Source organism: Vidua macroura, chromosome 3 (genome assembly GCF_024509145.1).
Source record: "Vidua macroura isolate BioBank_ID:100142 chromosome 3, ASM2450914v1, whole genome shotgun sequence".
NCBI classification, from domain to species: domain Eukaryota; kingdom Metazoa; phylum Chordata; class Aves; order Passeriformes; family Viduidae; genus Vidua; species Vidua macroura.
The window spans coordinates 86268778-86287342 of record NC_071573.1 but is presented as its reverse complement, the minus strand read 5'-3'; the positions used below and the strand labels follow the sequence as shown (position 1 = coordinate 86287342).

The window sequence follows — 18565 nt, the reverse complement described above, 5'->3', positions numbered from 1 at the left end:
GCGCGCTGGTGAGCGAGCAGCGGCACGGGCGGGCAGTGCCCTGCGGGGAGGGGGCACCGCGCCGGCCGCGGCTCTCGGGCAGAGCTCGGGGATGCCGCGGGCCGAGTCCCGGCCCGATGGGGCCGATCGCCGCCCCCGGCCCGCGGCGGCCCCTCACCTGCTGGCCCGGCGCAGGTGCCGCCGCAGCGCCCCGCGGCACCGGGGCTGCCCCGCTCGCAGGCGCCGCCGGCCCGGGCGGGCTCCTGGCCCCGCTCCGCCCCGGGGCTGCGGAGGAAGCGGCGGCGGGCGCCTACCCCTCGCTTGCTCACCGTGCTCCCCCGGCTCCCGGCGCCGCAGGCAGGGGCCGGAGAGACGGGGCGGGCACGGCGGAGGGAGCCCGGGGCGGGGGCTGGGGGCGAGGCGCGGAGCCGGGAGCTGGAGAGCGGCTCCGGCAGCGGGGCGGGGGCGCTGCCCGGGCGCCAGCCCAGCCGCGCCGGAGAGCTGCCCGCTTGCCTTCCCGCCCGGAGTGTTGAACCCTCCCTCCGGCAAACGCGGCTCGATCCACGGGAAACGAGGCTGCCGGCAGCGGCGGGTTAGAGTCCGTGCTGCCGAGGGCTCGGGTCGCTCCACGGGCGCCCCGTAGGCTCCGGTGCGCCGGTTGTGCGAGGGAGCGGAGCCTCCTGGAGCAGCCGGCGGGAGAGGACCCAAGCCTGGAGGTGCGGTGGCAGCGAAGGGAGGGCGGTATTGGTGATCAGAGCCCTTCACAAAAGCAGAGCTCCGGAGCAGCAGCTCTACTGAATTCCCGATGCCTGCTTGTAAAGCAGGTGCAGAAAATTAAATGATAATTTGTTTGAACGTGTATTCGCTTTGCTGCTGGTGGGAAGGCTAGAAAAGTTAATCATAATGTAGTTGCTTCAGTACGTGACAGAATAGTTTAGATGATGAATAAGGTGCCTTGCGAAAATAATTATAAAAATTGTATGTGATTTCCTTTTCTTACAGAAGATGTGACTAGAAAAATATTAGACATTTTCTGTGTTTCATTAAATTAATGTGTGTTTATACATCGCAGTTGGCTTGGAAAGAAGCTTTTGTCTTCTAATGACAGTACCAGTTTGTGTTGTTGAAGCCTGTACTTCTGTGAGATTTAACCTAGAAATTCAATATAAGCTGCTCTAGGCACTTTGCAAGGTGGAGAAACATCGCATTTTGGTTTCCTTTGTGGTTAAACTCAAACAATTGCATGTTGCCTTTGTTCCATTTGAGGACTACTTCAGCAGTCATTGTAAGTGTTGTTACACCAAACAGTTTAGCTAATATATTGAAAAATAATTTCGGGAGAAGTATAAAAGAAAATTAGTAATTACTAATGAAATGAACATTCAATGCCTTTACAATAAATATCTCCAAGTTAGTATTTCTAAGGTGTTACTTCTGAATATATTAATAAAGAACTAAAAAGGAGTATATTTATCATTTATTTCCAAACTGGCATAAGTCTTTTTTGTAGCACTTTAAATTGATAAATTATATGTGACTAGCAATTTCCTCTTCACAGTTAAGAAGTTCTTGTTTGTAGTATTCTGACAAGGTGCAGTGAGAAGAATAATACAAGATTGTTCTGAATATGCTTATTTTTTGTTTCAGATTTATAGCTGTTTGTTCACATGTGTCCAGGGGGAGATGAAGTACATTGGATCCTGCATAGTTTGGCTTTGTATGGCAGTCTTCCTCCTTCCTGTTTCTACTTCTGTGGCTGTCAGTGACCAGACAGGTACTTCCATTTTTCATGCCCATCACAGACCAAAGGTGTAAATCTCAGTACTGAAATTTTTTTAGCAAATAACAAGAGCACATAGAAAATAAACAATATGATCAGATAAAATTATACAAGGTTGTTTTAAATCTCTTTTCTGAAATGAACTAAATTTGAAGCAGCTCCAGAGTAGCCTTTCTGCTTCCTGTGCATGGAAGATTCATGTTTGGAGGTAATTGTAGTTCCTAGGAGTTTTGTTTTGTACTTTTCTTTTCCTACCATACAAAACAAGATTATAAATCAGAGTTTGCAAAACTTTTGTGAACAAAATCATGTGGCTTCATTAGAGCAGAGCAGTTATCACGTTAACCTAAACAATCTAATGCTCATGTTAACCGCACCTATACTTAATCCCTAAATTGGGTCATATGTTTCACACAGAGTAAAAAAAGCCCTTTTTCCTAAGAAGATGGGGGAAAGAAATAGGAAGATATTGTTTAACTTAAAAGCTGTTACCTCTCTTCTGAAAATTTTCTAATATTTCTCTGTTTTCCTCTTTCTTTTACTTTCCACATGTTATCTAGTGTTCTCACTTAAACTCTTCATTAACTCTCCAGAATGTGGTAAATTCTGTCTTAAAGACACATCATATGTGCTTGTCAAATATGGAACATCAGTTTTCTAGAATTTCTCAGCAAGTACTTCAACTTATTATAATTTTCCTACAACTATTAGCAAGGAGAGCATGTTATTTAAATGCTATTTAAATTGAATTGGTTTTTTTTCTCAAAAATAAAATTAACTCTTAGTAATGTTGTTCCTTTCCAGAAATCTTATTAAAGATAATAGAAACTACACACACACAACAACTTTGAATCTCAAGAACTCATTTGTAATTCAGGCCCAAGAAATTTACAAGTCTATGACTAGGAAAATAATCCTTTTACTACCCCTGGAAAATATAAACAGTAATAATGAATAAATAATAAGTGTAATGTGTGGGCTCTGAGGTAATAATAATGCATTGTGAAGAGCCAGAATTTAAGTCAAAGTCTTTTCCCCTTATATTTTTAGGGCAGTGAGGCTAAGTGCTCTGCTGATGAATTATTCTTAACCCCGCTGAGAGAGCAAGCCTACATCATAGCTGTGAAATCATTCTGTCTGAAAGAAGAAAAATAGGTTTGATTTTGTCATTGCTAGGTAGTGGGTTGCAGAAGGGAAGTTTTTAAAGTGCTAAAATGGTGCGAGTACAGAAGGTTCCCTAGCAATATAGATTGAAAAATGTTAAAACAAAATTCAGGAAGCACTGTCTCTTTTCTTTTATTTTTTTTTTTCCTAATGAAACGATGCCTTAGTAACAGTTGGGCCAGCCACAGAAGATGTGGCAGATACACTGAACTGTGAATAAACAGTCTGAACTGTGTATTACATTCTCTTAGAAGTTTGTAACTAAGCAGCCAAGGGTGAAGTTGCAGTTTTCCTTAGCCTGATTGCCACAAATAGATCAAATATGGGTCCAATTGAACTGCTAGGAAGAAAAGGAGAGGTTGAACCTCTCCTGTGGATAACTGAGGGTGTGCACTTGAAAGAGTCTTCTTCAGTTTGTGGAGGTACAGGCAGATGGCTTGAGCTAGCTCAAGCTGCTAGCTGCCGGCTTGAGCAGCTCTGCCAACAGCACGTGTGTGAGTTAAGCTCAGAGATCAACTCCAGTTGATAAGAGAAAAGAGACTCTACTAGAGTTTGTAGGGATGGTTACCGTTGTAAAAAGAAATGCTATAGACTAGAGTTAGAGACTAGAAAGCAGGAGTTGGGAAAGAACGGACTCGGGAGCGGAGCAGTGGTAAAAGTGGTACAGATCTTTCAGCCAACATTTTGTTGCTCTGCTCTGTTCAGCTGAACCAAGCCCTCTGTGTGGCAAAGTTGTCTTGTTCCAGTTTTAGAATTTGTATGCAGGTGAATCTGTTACAAATTTGAAATCTACTTTCTTCATGGAGAGAGTAATATCTAAAGGTTTTGTTTTTTTTGTTTTTTTTCCTATCTTGCATTCAGTTGTTCTTTCTGGGGCCTTTGTTCCCTCCCATGTACAAGGTCTGTTTCAATCAACATCTGTCCTTCAATATCTGCCTAGATGATCTTTCTGGTTTTCTTCCTTCGACAACATATGCATAGCATTTATTTCTCTGGGCTAATATGGAAGCTTTTCCAGCAAAGCATATTTAGGTAGGATCTGAGATCATTATATTACATCTTGAAATTTCTCACCTACTTGAATCTAAAGGAATGGCTTCAAATACATAGAAAAGTGTAGACTAGAATTAATTTGAGGGTGGTGAGAGAAAGAAGTGTTTTAGGGGAAGGATTGACTTGTGTGCATATGTAAGGGAGAGCTTTCTGAGCAGGCATGCTGAATATACTTTTTCATTGGGCCAATATTGTAGTAAATAAATACCAGTATTGACAGAAGAGTCAGAGGCTGAGAGGGTATGCTGGATCTTCTTGGAGCAGTCCTCCTTAGGCTCTGAGGGTGCCAGTAAGCATTAGATTCACATAGAGGATTTCTTTCAGTTCTCATGTTTGATATGCTTAGAGTTCATTAGAAGGAAGCACTCACTTCTCATGATGGAGTATAGCAAATCTGAGGGGAGGGAGTTCAGGAGTTTTCCACAGGCATATTTTTGATCTGACTGCAAGCATACTTTCTTCATGTTGTCAACTTATTATTATTGGGAATATTTGGTGTTTGAGTGTGGACGTTAGCTCTTTCTACAGTGACACATGACGTTCTAATTTGATCATTCCTGACAGCTTTATATTAAAAATATTACTGTTCTGTCTCATTCCCAGATCATTGCTTCTTTTTCAACTTTCTTTTACAATTCGAGCTTTTTAAAGCCACTTGCTAATCCATGAAAAATGTAGTATAAACAAAGTGCTGGGACTATCAGGCATGGTGAATTTTCCTTGTCTTTTGACATGGAATGCGTTGTGAAAAGTATTCGCTATGGACCATGATTTTAGAATGTGTTGTGAAAAGTATTGGCTATGGATCATGATTTTAGATTTAGCCCAAATTCAGTGGGTGATTTCAAGTATGCAAATCAGTTCAGCTTTTTGGTTTTAATCTTTTAGTGCAGCTAGATACTTCTCCAAATCAATATAATGACCCTACAGTGTCTCTCATATACAATGTCTTCATATTCCTGATATTCCCATCTGACCTGGCCTTGAATGTTTCCAGGGATGGGTCATCTACCACCTCTCTGGGCAACCTATTCCAGTGTTTCACCGCCATTATTGTAAAGTCTAGTGTAAATCTAACTTCTTTTATTTAAAACCATTACCCCTTGTCCTGTCACAACAGGTCCTGATAAAAGGTCTGTACCCATTTTTCTTACAGGCCCACTGGCTAGAAGGCTGGAGTAAGCTCCTCTGGGAGCCTTCTCTTCTTTGGGCTGAAAACCCTAATTCTCAGGAGAGATGCCCCAGTTCTCTGATTGTTTTTGTGGCCTTCCTTTGCACCTATTCCAGCAGGTCCACATCTTTCTTGTGTTGGGGCCCTGGAGTTGGATGCAGTAGTCAGGGTGGGGGGTTTTTCATGAAAGCTGATGGGCAGAATCGCTTCTCTTGATCTGCTAGCCAAGCTTCTTTAGATGTAGCCCAGGATATGACCGACTTTCTGGGATGTGAACATACATTGTCGGCTGATCTCCAACTTTTTATCCATCAGTATTCTCAAAGACTTCTTGTCAGGGCTGCTCTCAATTCCTTCCCAGCCTGTTTTGATACTGAGCATTGCCCTGATCCAGGTACAGCATCTCATGAGGTGGATGACATCCTGTCCTTCAGGTATGTCAACTGCACCACTCAGCTTAGTGTCATCTGCAAATGTGCTGAGGGTGCACTCAATCCCTTCATCTATGTCATTAATTAATTAAATAACACTGATCCCAAATGGGACACCACTTGCCATTGATTTCTATCTGGACATTGAGGAGTTAACCACTCCCCTCTGGATGTGACTGTCCAACCAATTGGTCATTCTCCAAGCAGTCCACACATCAAATCCCAGTCTCTACAATTCAGAGATATTGTGGGGACCATGTCAAAGGCCTTGCAGAAATCTGGATGACATCCGTAGCTCTTCCCTTGTCCACTGATGCAGTCACTCCACAGCCACTCAGTGGCTCACAAGGCCACTGAGTTAGTCATGCAAGACGTGCCCTTGGTGAAGTGTTGCTGGTTGTCCCATGTAATATGAAGTTCTGCTTGTCACTACTTACTCTTCGTCATGGGAGAATGTAGCTCTCCAGGGGCCTAGCATGAGTATCCCAATCCTTGAGCTGTGTTGCTTGTATTTCTTATTTCTGCCTGCCAATGCAGACATTACTTCATAACCGTCTAAATAGTCATCAGACTTGAAGTTGACTTCTTTACTATGTCATGTTCCCTTCATTCTTCCCACCCTTGTCTTAATTAACATATACATTGTAATGTAATATAATCTTCTTTACAGAGTAAAATAGCAGAATACAAAAAAATGACATTTTATTTCCTGGTGCCTATATACTTGAGGCTACAGATATGTAAGAAATCTGAATTCTTGACCTTGAAAGCAAGCCAGCTGGATCTGCTTACCTTCATTAGGAATATGTTTGAGGTGGACTCACTGGATATCATTGCTGATATTTGCAAGTGTGTGGCTAGCTCTGAAGAAGTTGCCTATGTCTGTGTGTTTATGAAGCCTGATCCAGTAAGAGTATGAGAAAAATCTTGGGTAATATGCGTTTCTGCCTGAAGCGCTTGAGTCAACAAAGGATATGGGTATACATTAGGTTGGGCTTTGCTGTTTGACCGTATTCATTGGGCTGGTCATGGTTACTGATGGAAATTTTAGTGTCTTTGCAATGTGCATGTCAGTGGTGGTAGACGGCAGCTAAAAACTTCACCTGAATGTGAAGTTTAATTATAAAGTAGCACATGGGTACTTGTGAAGTGAATCTAGCCATTACAGGTTACACTAATCTGCAGAAGGCAAGACTGCCCATTGGAAGTTACAGTTCCCACTCAGGAAGTGCACAAAAGTAAGAGGGAGACTGAAGCACACACCACAGTCTCTTCTGTCCTCATTTGCATGGAATGGAAAGCTGAGCACAGTGCCTAGATGGAAGTTGCAGTGTGCTTCAACAGGTGTCCTGATCATTCCAGGAATTTGGAACGTGCATGTTGCAACAGATATGTTTAGATGCAATGCCTTTTTTTTTCTCTTTTTTTTCATTATGCTATTAGGAAACAAACTAAAAATTCTTACTAATCATAGTAGTGAGAGTGAAGACAATGATCTGTGATGTACCTGCTTGGTCTGAATAAATTAATATTTTCAAGATTGTTGGATTGATTTTATATTAATAAGCTCATAGCTAGAACCCCTTGATTTATAAAGACCAAGGCTAATTTTTTTTGTATAGGTAGACTCATTGATTTAAAGATTAGTTAACTTGACCTATGATATCACTGGTTTAATATGAATTTGTTAGTTCAGTCCACACAGATGCAGTTTTATCATGTGCAGAGCAATCTATCAAGCTTATTCTTCTTACTATTTAATGAATTTTATAGTAATGTATTTTAACAGGCCAGATAAGTTCACGGTTTCCCACTGGATTAGCAGTAAGGGTTTATCTTTTCTTTTTCTTTCCTGAATATCTTCATGTAGACCTTGCCGTTCAGCTGCTCACATGTTGAATGGGCATATTGCCTGTTTTGTCTCAGGCTAAAGAAAATTTAAGGATCCGCTAGCAGTCTAAAAATCATGGAAGAGGTTAACTATACAAGCTTTAACTGCAGAAAGAATTTTCATCACTCTGTCGTAATGAAAGTTGTCAGTCCTGGTATGGAGAGAGTTTGGTCTTGTTATATGAGAGTTTTCCCTCAGCTCTCTGAGAAAAGGAATAGCACTGAACTAAAGGAGTGCATCAGCAGCATGCAGTAGAAGATTCACCATAACTCTTTCAGTTCTTCTGAGGATGTGGAATACAAATAAATAACTAACACTTAAATGGCCTGTCTATGCTGTGACTGTTATGCCACTGATAAAAATAGGTCCAGTCTGTGGCATGTGAGGAATCATTGCTATCATCTGGATAACACAAAAATTAAGGCTTGAGTCTTTATTTAGACTTGGAAGAAAGTGGCTGTGGGGAATGGACTCGAACTTTCTAGTCTTTCACTGCTCATGTAAGTTAATGCTGAAAAAAAAAAGCACAGTTGTGTCCCAGGTTCTCTAAAGCTTACATCAGTTTAGGGTAAAATCAATAAATACTCTTTGTCTGGTCTTCTAAGTATTATCAAGAATTTAACCAAAAAGAGCATCTGCCTTGAAATTTATTGAATATTTTTTAAAAAGCCCCTTAGGAAACATGTAGATTTAAGAAAAAACATCTGTCCATGTATGTCTGACATTCTTTTGTGACTTCAGCCATAAATGGCTTCCTTTACGCCAGGTTATTTCTTAGAGCTATAGTTATGTAAATGTACCCTAACAACATTCATTGGTTTAGAGTGGCTGTGTATAGAATTCTATAAACTGTATTTGATTGAAGGCTGAGGTTTGTAAACTAAAGGGCACCTAAGGTGAGCCTGTTTCTGTCCCATGTGTGTATATATCAACTGGTGTATTGAAATTGCTATGTTACTGTGTAATTCCAGCAAATGCTTTTCTCACTGTATAAAACTTCCTGCTAACCAAGAATGATGAAAGATTTCACTTCAGAGTTTTCAACATGAATATTCTTTACAGTTCAGCGTCTTTTCTGGGCAACAGGAATTTACAGAGTTTATCATGCATATATATGCAATCTCATTTATCATGAAACTCTATCTGTACAGGGAAAAACATGCATATCCATGTATTGATGGATCTATATAAGGGAAAGAAAAAAAATGTTCTCTTAGAGCCTTAGAAGTAAATAAATTTATCTGTGATGTTACTTGTAGTAGTCAATTGTTAGTTGTAACTGTAATTTTACATGCAAAGCACATGAAAATTAATGAATCTTACAAAAAAAAAAGTGTTTAGCCTGGTCTATTCTTGAAATAGTTGACACCAGGAGGTGTTTTTATGTTTGTATTAGATGATATAGTTTCACTTTTACTAGTTATTTCCAATTAACCATTCTTAGTCCAGATCAAATACTAAAATATATTTAATAACATTTAAGAGTTTTGAAGGATAATATGCTTTCTACATAACTACAGAATGAATGACAAATTTCACATGCTTTAAGGTTACAAATATAGCTATTTTTAATAACAATGTTTGGTCTCGATGCTCTCATGAAACATTCAAATATAGATGATTTCCAGGTTAATGGTAGGACATTTCTTACTTTCTTCATTGAACTAATGGTTTGGAAAGTGCCTTGACCTCCACTGTTCAGCAGCTTCAGAAACACTTTGGATATTTTTTCAGTTGCATCAGCTCACAAAGCTCTGTGCTTGATAAGTTGACAGGCCAAATATCATAACTTGTCATCTTTAATGTGCTAGTTGTTTTTTTTTAGAATTTAGCAGGGCTATTTGCAAAACTTGTTAAATAGCAGGCCTTATTTCTGACCCCTGCACAAAAGTGACATTTTCCTGTATTTCCTTCTTAAAAGTGGGCATTCCTGTATATCTATTAAAAAAAGAGCATAAAGGACTTAATGTAAATAAGAAGTAATAATAATTAGTATTGCATATTAATAATACAGTGTCTTATCTAAGGGTTCAGTTAGATTTAACCTCAGTTTACCATGTTCCAAATTTTAGAACATTCTGTTTGCTTACCAAAATACTTTGGTCCAAACTTACTCTCCTACTTAATTTTTGTGCTTTTTTCCCCCAAATACAATATTGTTTCATATTCATGAATGGGGAAAAATATTTTCTAGTAATACAGTGAGAAATACAAAAAGAATTTGGAACAGATATTACTGCTTTATAGAGTGTTGTAAATGGAAACAACATGGTAAGAATTCAATGGTTTTCTTCTGGCTATATTTCATATAAAGTTTATATGAACTTTAACCACAAACAGCTGAATTAAAATGTGATATAAATTCTATTTGCTTATATTGTTGGAAGTGTAGTATAAAATCTGCTCTTGTTTAGATTTTGTAATTTGGTTTATTACTACTTTTCATATCCTAAAGCAACAAAAAGAAACATTCCTGTCAATATTACCATAACTGCCATGATAGTTTGTTCAGTTCCTGTTAGTTTGATAACATTTTACCATAGATACTAAACTGTGTTCTCTTGAAGGTGCTGTGTGTCCTTTAATGAAAACAGTTGCCCGTCATCTCAAACAAATCAACAGAGACAGTCGTGGTGTATCAGGTAAATGACCAAGCTAATATGGATATCTGTATTAATTAGCTGGTAATGATTACTGCATGTAATTATAGTCTGTCTGAAGCTGGCTTTAAAATTGAAAGGTTAGGACAGAATGCCATCCCCAAGCACCAAAAGCTGCTGCTGCTGCTCCCAGGAAGGTGGCATTAAAATCAGAACAAGTTTTTCCTTGAAAGTATTGGTTCAAGTTTGGCAGCCACACTAATTTCCATTTTTTCCCATTCTAACTTTTTCCCATTCTAATTTCTGTTTTTTTCCCAGTCATCCTGCTTTCTTATCAATTCAGATGATAAAAGCAAATTCATTTTTCAGGTTTTAAAGTCATCTACCATGTGAATTTTGCATGAATAGTTCTAATAAAATGAATATTGAAAGCTTCTCTGACTTCAAGTTCTACTTTTCAAAATAGCTTGTCAGTCTATATTCTAGAAATGCCAATATGCTTGTATTCAAGTGTGCTAAAAATGATTATTTACTTACGGTTTTAAATTCCATTATAATTGTATCGTATTGTGTTCTATTTTACAGGGTTTGATCTGGCAGAAAGCTTTTCTTTAAGGCAAACATCTTGTGGTGGGGAAAAGATCTGCTTTAAACTGGGAAGTGCACCTCTCATTAGAGATACAAGGTAAGATACTACTTTGATGCTTAGCTTTTAAAAGATAGAGCTCAGACTCAATGCTACTAATTAACTGAATCACTGAACATGTATCCAAAGAATGCCTTTTTCAGTTTTTTTCCTGTGGGAAGCATTTTGATTTTGGTGTACTTTCCTTCTGGAATCTGAGAGTACCTAGATGGTAAGTTAATTGTGAATTGCACTTTCTCAAATCATGATTCTAATACTGAAAATTCTACTGTTAATACATTAATATTTATAAACCAAAGGAAACATATAACTTTCATGGTATGACAGGAAGTATTATATTAATCTCCCCCCAGTGAAGTTGTCTGTCCTCTCTCTCACTACTGCTGGCAAGATTAAAAAGAGAGAGTATCATCATTTCCTTGAATGCTATTTTTTTATTTTCCTGGTATTCACATTTTCCCTTTGAGCAGCAACACAATAGTGGGCACTCAGTGTAGAGGAGAAAGGAGGCAAAATCCTATTCTGGCACAGGATGGGATGAAAAGCAGAGACTGCATAAAAAATCAAAAGGACAGTGAAAGAGAATAAGGCACAATTGGATTGGATGGACTTCAGTTTGCATAGGGACAAGGAAATGTCAAGAAGCAGTTAGGAATGTAGTTTCAAGTTCCCTGAGCTCAGTGGAGAGAGAGGATCATCTCAGAGCTCCTTGGTTGAGATGTGCTCTGAGTCATGGGACTGTGGTTTCTGTACAGCGTGTTCCTGTGATGACGGGGGAAGCAACTGTATTCCCATGTCTTCAGGTTGGGTATTTTCTGTTGCAAGAGGTCTGGCTCCAGCTTGCCTAGTAAAAAACCACACCTGGTCCTTGGACTTCCCCTTTGCTTGGATCCTGGGCATAGCACAGAGGGACTGTGAGTAGCATGAGGCCAGGGGGAAGGAAGAAGAGAAGAGTTGGAGGCGCCCAGACACAAAACAAAGTGATCTTTGTGGGAGGAGTGTGACTATGGAAAGAATTTATCTAGCAATTTAGAGCATTTAAGTTCTCTAAGTTTTTCTGATATATTAGATACTGTAAGTGCAAGATTTTATGCTTGTGTAATTCTGCAAAGTTAAACTAATCACTATTTTTTTTTTTAAATACATTGGGTGGATGGTAGCTATTGAAGGAAAATTGACTGGACAAAATTACTTGACGCAAAGAGTGCTCTTCTTTTATTAGACCTTTCCAGTATTATCCAGATTGTCTTTAGAAGAGTAACAGGAGATAGTAGGTACCACCCATAAATGTCTTTACTAAAAATATTTTGAGACATTTTTAGTAAGAAAACTTTCCTCAAAAAAAAAAGAATAATTTTCCCTTTTTTACAAGCTTTTTTTCCAATTTATGGGAATTTGAGGGAAACATGAGACTATAGAAAGGTAGAAAATCAAGGCAATAACAAAAAATGTGGAGCAATTTTCCTTTAAGAGTAAGAAGTTAAGTAGTGCTAAGAAACGTATCTTGTGAACTCACTTTATTTTGAAACAGTGAGAAAATCAGTGCCAAAAATGGAGCAGAGAGGAGCTAGAAAATGCAAAAGAGTTAATTATTTAAAATTCATATTACTTTGAAGGAAAATTCTTGATTTAAAGTACTGATTTCTAAGAATTTCTGAGTGGTTTCAGAAGTGGTTTGAGAGGTCATGTTGAGGTTGAAAAACATAAAGCTTTTTTCTTGGCTTTATTTAGTAGGCCTGAATACTAATGCCTTTTTTTTTTCTTCTTTTGAAAACAGTTTATTAATGAAGGCAATGAAAATGGGGAATTCACACCATGGCTGATAGCTGCGAGCTAACAAAGCCCTAACTATCAGTTATTGCCAGGAAAGTCACAGCAGTTTTGCTTGGCGCTTGCTTTTTTTTTTTTTTTTTTTTTTTTTTTTTATTTTATTTTATTTTATTTTATTTTTATCTCATCAGCTTTTTGGAAGGAGAGAAAATTGGCTAGCTAGTTTTTCCTCATTGGGCAGGGGCTAAAGAGTTTCAGTTAGGAGTAAACCTGGAAAGGAGGTGGCTTGGCTTTCATGGTCTCTTGGTTCTCACATTGCTCAGTGTCCCTGTTATTTTCTTCTGTGCGTCCTCATTAAAGAAAAAGCTAAAGAGAAAATCTTTCTAGTTTTCCCTAGAAATATGCATCTCTAATGGATGAAAAAATTAGCTGGATGAAGCAACTGAGATGATGATTAATAAAATGCATATCAGTGCTAATATATGAATAAAGTTAGGCAGAAAATTAATATCATGTTATTGATGATAATAAGGAACAAGATAAGATTGTCAGTCAGCTTGCTGTGCAAGTAAGTAGTACCTCATACATATATCTTCCTGAACAATAAAAGGGTTAAAAGTATTTTCAATAACATTCAAGCACTGCAAAATTTCTAAAATTAAATCCTTGTTATTCATGGCAATAATCTTGCTCATCCTTTATTAACCTTTCTTCACACAAATGCATGTCATTAAAAGATGAATTCTATTCTTAATTATTTCAATTTGTTGAATATAAAATGGCTTTCTGATATTAAGAGAACACTTAGGACAAATAGAGTTTTAAAATTTTGTTTTAAGTATGTTGCTTTTTAAACTCTTCTGAAGCTTTAGGATGTCTTTTTAAAATAAGGGCAGATGGCAGTGAGGAGCACGAAGTCAGGTTTTGGGTTTTTACATGGTAGGGTTACAATAAAGGATAGTCAGAAACTTGGGTATCTGTCCTCATAACCTTATAATTTACTATCTCAGTTACCCATGTACAATATATTTTAATTAATTATTTTTATTTAAACCTACTTCTCTTACATTATGTTGCATTGTGTGGTTCCAGACTCCTCGTGTTATTAGATGGCTTTAGGGATCATTCTACCTCAGAAAATATTTCAGTAGACGTGGTGTGCAGTAAGCAGCAGAACAGTGTTTGTTATCCATCCTGCAGGAAATTGAGAGTATCTGATTAAGCTGACTAGCAAGTATCAAGTCACTTGGCACATCTCCTCTTGCATTTCATTCATTCAGTTGTAGTGTGGGTAATAGAAAGCTATGCTGTGCCATTTTTCTTCTCTGATGCCATTTTGGTTTTTTTTCAATGGACCTGGAGTAGTGTTTCACCTATTTATATGTTGTAAATAATTTACAATGCACTGTCAGCTTGGGAAATTGATTATGTTTATTTATGTTGGACTTCAGCTGTAGGTCTTTATCTCTTTTTGTGATGCAGTTCTGTATATATTTTGTCTTGTGATAGCAGATGGATAGCTCTTATGCTTTATGTAAATGACTGTAAAATATTAATGTAATGCCAGTAATACTTTCTTTATTAAAACTGTGAATTGCTTATTGAAGTTCTTTGTGAACTTTAACAGAAGTTATTCCTGAGTAAAGCAGTGTAACAGAGCTTTTCACAGAATCGTAGAATAAGAGTAACTATACAATGGTTTGGTTTTATCTCAACAAATACCTTATAGAGTCATATTTCTTCTCCAGACTTCAACATGTACTGCCCATGTAGTGTATTCCAGAGTGGCACAGAGCTTGACAAAGGAGAGCAGGGCTCTGTGCTGGTAGCATTCCTTTAAACCTGCCAGCAGTATTCAGTACTTCTGGGTGTGAAGCCTTTTAGGCTAATATTTGTTCTTCAGTTGCCTTAGAGTAAATAGCCCTATGATAAATTAATTTCACTGTCTTTCTTTAAAGATGCATCAGACATCAGTTGTTCCTCATTCGCACTTTTCTGGGGTGGGTCAGTTTTTTCCTCTTCTGAAAGCACCAATAAAGGAGATAATAAGCTGGTTTCGGCTGAGTTTCAGAATGTTTTTGAAATGGATGTTCATGATCAGCAAATCTTCATGGCACAGTCACAGCTTTCTTATTTTGTAGTTTGTTTGGCTTGACAAACCATATTAATTTACTGAGGAGATTATCATAGCTGGCTGCTAAATGATCTGAGTTACAGCAGTTGGGATTACTCTCACGACTCTTTTAGGAATTCTTCCCCTTTCGTGGTAAGATACTACGAAAGAGCTTGGATTTTTACTGTATTTGGACTACAAACTCCACCAGCAAAGTTGTTACTCACTGCTGCCAGAAGAGCTGTGGCTCAGGCCATATTTCAGAGAAAGTGTTTCACCTCCTTGGGATGTCTAGTTACTGGAGGAAGAAATACTATTCCCACTTGCCTCAGTAAATTCCAGGCAGGAGGATTCTTTCTGTGAAGAACAGAAATTGGTGATGAATAATGTGGGGTTTTCTGTTCGTTTTTAGTGCTAACCTTTCTAATTGCAAAAAAAAATGTGGCGGGAATTCCTTTTTCCTAGAGCACTGCTGGCATCAGGTGAGGCGGTTTCTGTGCTCACTGTTAGAAGCCTTTTCATAGCTAGCAATTTTCTTTCCCAAATCACCTATCTCTACGTGATTTTGCAACCATTTGCTTTGCTGTCTGTATCTGCTGGGACCACTCTCTTCACCAAACTAAAAAATACTGGCTTCCTTTCATAAACTTCAGTTCTCCATGAAGGTCCTCATGGGCATGACTTTTTATTGTTTTTGTACATGGCATTTGTTTTGAGCAGCAGAAATAGTTTCAACAGTCTTCTTGAAAAGCATTTTAGGAAGTTTTATACCTATTTCTTATAAATGGTATAGAATAAATACATGTGATAATCACTGGTTTCCAAAACAATTCATTGAAGACTTTTAAAGTGTGACTGAAAATGGCAGAGGTATTATCCCAGTTTTGAGGCAGTAGTTACAATTATTCAAACCAGCTCACACAAAATCCTGCTAGCCTTCAGTCTGTTAAAATATTAGATGTTTATGCAAGAAAACACCTCTCCTTTACTATAGCACGTGTTTATTTGAGGCCATTTGAGCAGTTGGAGCCAACAATGCTAAGACTGAAATGTCTGGTATTTTGGTTGCAGGGTATTTGCAAGAAAAAGGCCTTGCCTTTGGAATTTGCTTTCTGAGTGTGGGAGCCTGAATGTAGTACAAATTCTGATGTTTCTTCAGGTCTTTTAAAGTAGTGGATCAGAAGCTGTAGTGATTCAACCTTTCTTTTATCCTGAAATAGTGTATTTTGTGTTTATTTCCAGAAACTTCAACACTTAATCTATTTTATAAATTAAAAAGAAGGAAAAGACAGTGATTATTGTTGAAAGAACAAATTGGTGTTGTACCCACCTCATAAATACCAATTATTTAATTTCACAACTAAAGAGAAAAATGGGGCTTCTTACTATGTAAAATGACAGACCAATGCTTCTTTTAAAGAATAATTACCTGTCAATGTCTTTCTGCATTTTGGGGCTTGTTTCTACCTAAAAATTTACAAGAAATATGGCAATTTTTATAAAATTCAACATTCAAGTATTAATGGATTTTGATGTCCATATTGAGTTTAGATCATCCTACAATTTAACATGTAATTTACTATGCAGAAAGAATTGGGAAAACAAAGGTGAAGACAGAGGTGGCAGAGAGGAAGAGTACATTTAAAAATGTATAGCACTTAGATTAAAAGCACACTGTGAGGGAACAGAGAGTTAGAAAATCTTTTTAATCAAGCTACTGACTGTAACAAATTAGAATTCTTTGATCTGTAGTGTGTTCCCCTGAGAGTGGAGCACTTAGTGGAGCAGTGTCGCACCAGCTGAACTGGTAAAACACTGTTGGATGAAGCAGACTTCATCCTTTTCCTTTTATTTCCTAGTGATGATATTCTTTCTGTAAAGCACTTGCAAATAAAGGGAAGAGGCTTTTGTGAGGTGTGTGCTTTAAGGGCACTGCTCCACAACGAGAGTGTGCAGGAGACAAGCAGTGTTCATGTGGAATCCCATGTGCCTCATAGCAGGCAATAAACAAATCCAAATAAGCAAAGCCAAAAATATTATTTGGAAGAAAAATGAGGAGCTTGCTTTCACAGCACCCATCTCTCAGCCTCATCTCACTTCCTCCACATCAGCATCAGCCTCTCTGTACAGCAAGGCTGGCAGCTGATCCCTGTGGCTGTGTCACCTCAGCAGTTACAGTGGGGAAGGAACAAGATAGACTGTCCCCAACCCCAGCAGCACTGCCTTTAGCTAAAACAAACCCTGAAACTCTACCTTGAGTTGAGTTAACCTTAATGGTTTAACCTGCCCTGTGGAAAACAATCCCAGTGTTCTGATTAAAACATCTGCAATTTCACTTTTGCTATGTATTCCTGTAGGGAATTCCTTTCTATTTTCATCTGATATGGATGCCAAAACTATTTTTCAGATTTCTTGTTTAAGATAGCAAAATCTAAAGCATAGATTTTCATAGATACTACAATTGCAAGACAAAGTTGTTGTGTTATTAGAATTCCAGATTCAGTAGGAGAAATTTACCTAGGTGCTTCTCAGTGATCCTTGTTCAAAAACTTGGACACAAATTCTGAAGAAAGTTGTTCAATTTACCAGTATGTTAACTGAAGGAGCCTTAAGTAATTCTAGAGTGTGGGAACTTTCAGAAAAGTTTACACGCCTCTTACTACCTGCCAAATGTGCTGATTTTTAAAATCTTTGCAGTGTTTTCTTGCTTTATCTTGGCCACCTTTTTTGAAGCAAAATCTGTCAAAAATGATTTACAAGGAGGATGCAGATCTAAGTGTTTAACAAGATCTGCATTTGACAGTCTTAGAACAAAAGCGCGGTTGCAAAATCGGTATAGACGAGGTTTTCTGGAAAACCAGAATAGCTGTGGGTATCTGCAGCCATGCTGTGTGCAACCACACAGAATTCAGTGATGTGTACTGGGCATAATGCACGCAGCTGAGGATACACTGTAGCCCCATTATGCTCTATATAGAGACTGAAAGATCATTTATCAGTTTTGCTGATTGAGCTGAGAGGATTCAAGTGTCTTTATAAAATGCATCTAATTTTTCTAGCTGAAGCAATGGTGCCACATGCTTCAAAAGTAATTTATCAGCCAATAGGAAAAAAACCAAAACAACAAACAACCCTGTAATAAATCAGATCTTTCGTTTTCTAGCTTTTGTGATTTAATACTGTGTAATCTAGTTTGCTTTAGCTATGCTGTCAGGCATTTCTCCTCTTAACTAAAGTTGCACCTACAAAAATATGTTTGTGCTGATATATCTGTGCTTATACTGGGGCTTTTTGTTTAAACATGTTGTAGAGATATCATACCCTTCCCCCACCTTGCTTCTGAGTTTTTAGGTTTTATATCTAAAAATAGTTCATGGTCTGTCTCAGAGTGAAACTGTCTGGTGTTTTTTTCATTACCCTGATTTTCATTTATTTTCATTTGGTTCTGAAAGATTTTTGGCCTCTAGCATTTCTATGTGGTTAGCTCTTTGCAGTTTTTATCATCATGCTATAAAGTATTTTTTTGTTTATGGAGATAAATTGACAAAATTTTTAAAATACTTCTTTGATGTTAAGTGGGCAGTATGGTCCATGCTCTGAGTTTTTCACTTAGAGGTCTGGGTATCAATTTGAGTTCAGTCCTAAGTGTACAAAGTTTGCTGATTGCAGTCTTGCCTGTCTCAAGTGAATATTTGTCATGCCACAAACTCATTTCAAAACTTGGAATGATTTAATAAACTTCAACATGAGAAGCGATCTGTAATCTATACAAACAAGATGTGCAGATATTGGTATATTAACAGAACCACATGCAAGAGATCATGTTGTTTTTGGATTTAGTCAGTGTGACTAGTTCCAGTATCTCAAAATTCTATTTTAAAAAAAAATCCTAAAAATACTCTGGGATTGGGCACGACAATTTAGGCTTTGAATAACTTATTAATTATTGTTCCTAATATGGCATTGT

General features: G+C 38.1%; 1 protein-coding gene across 1 annotated transcript in view; it reads left to right on the top strand.

Annotated features, from left to right (window-relative positions):
- Positions 1 to 621: 621 nt before the first annotated feature.
- The window catches only part of COL19A1 (collagen type XIX alpha 1 chain), a 173201-nt gene continuing 155257 nt past the window's right edge, over positions 622 to 18565 (top strand). Inside the window, exons 1-4 of the mRNA XM_053973303.1 lie at positions 622 to 695; positions 1627 to 1753; positions 10037 to 10111; positions 10655 to 10754. Of these exons, the coding sequence (XP_053829278.1) occupies positions 1663 to 1753; positions 10037 to 10111; positions 10655 to 10754 (266 nt within the window). The 5' untranslated portion in view covers positions 622 to 695; positions 1627 to 1662. The remainder of the gene's footprint in view (positions 696 to 1626; positions 1754 to 10036; positions 10112 to 10654; positions 10755 to 18565) is intronic.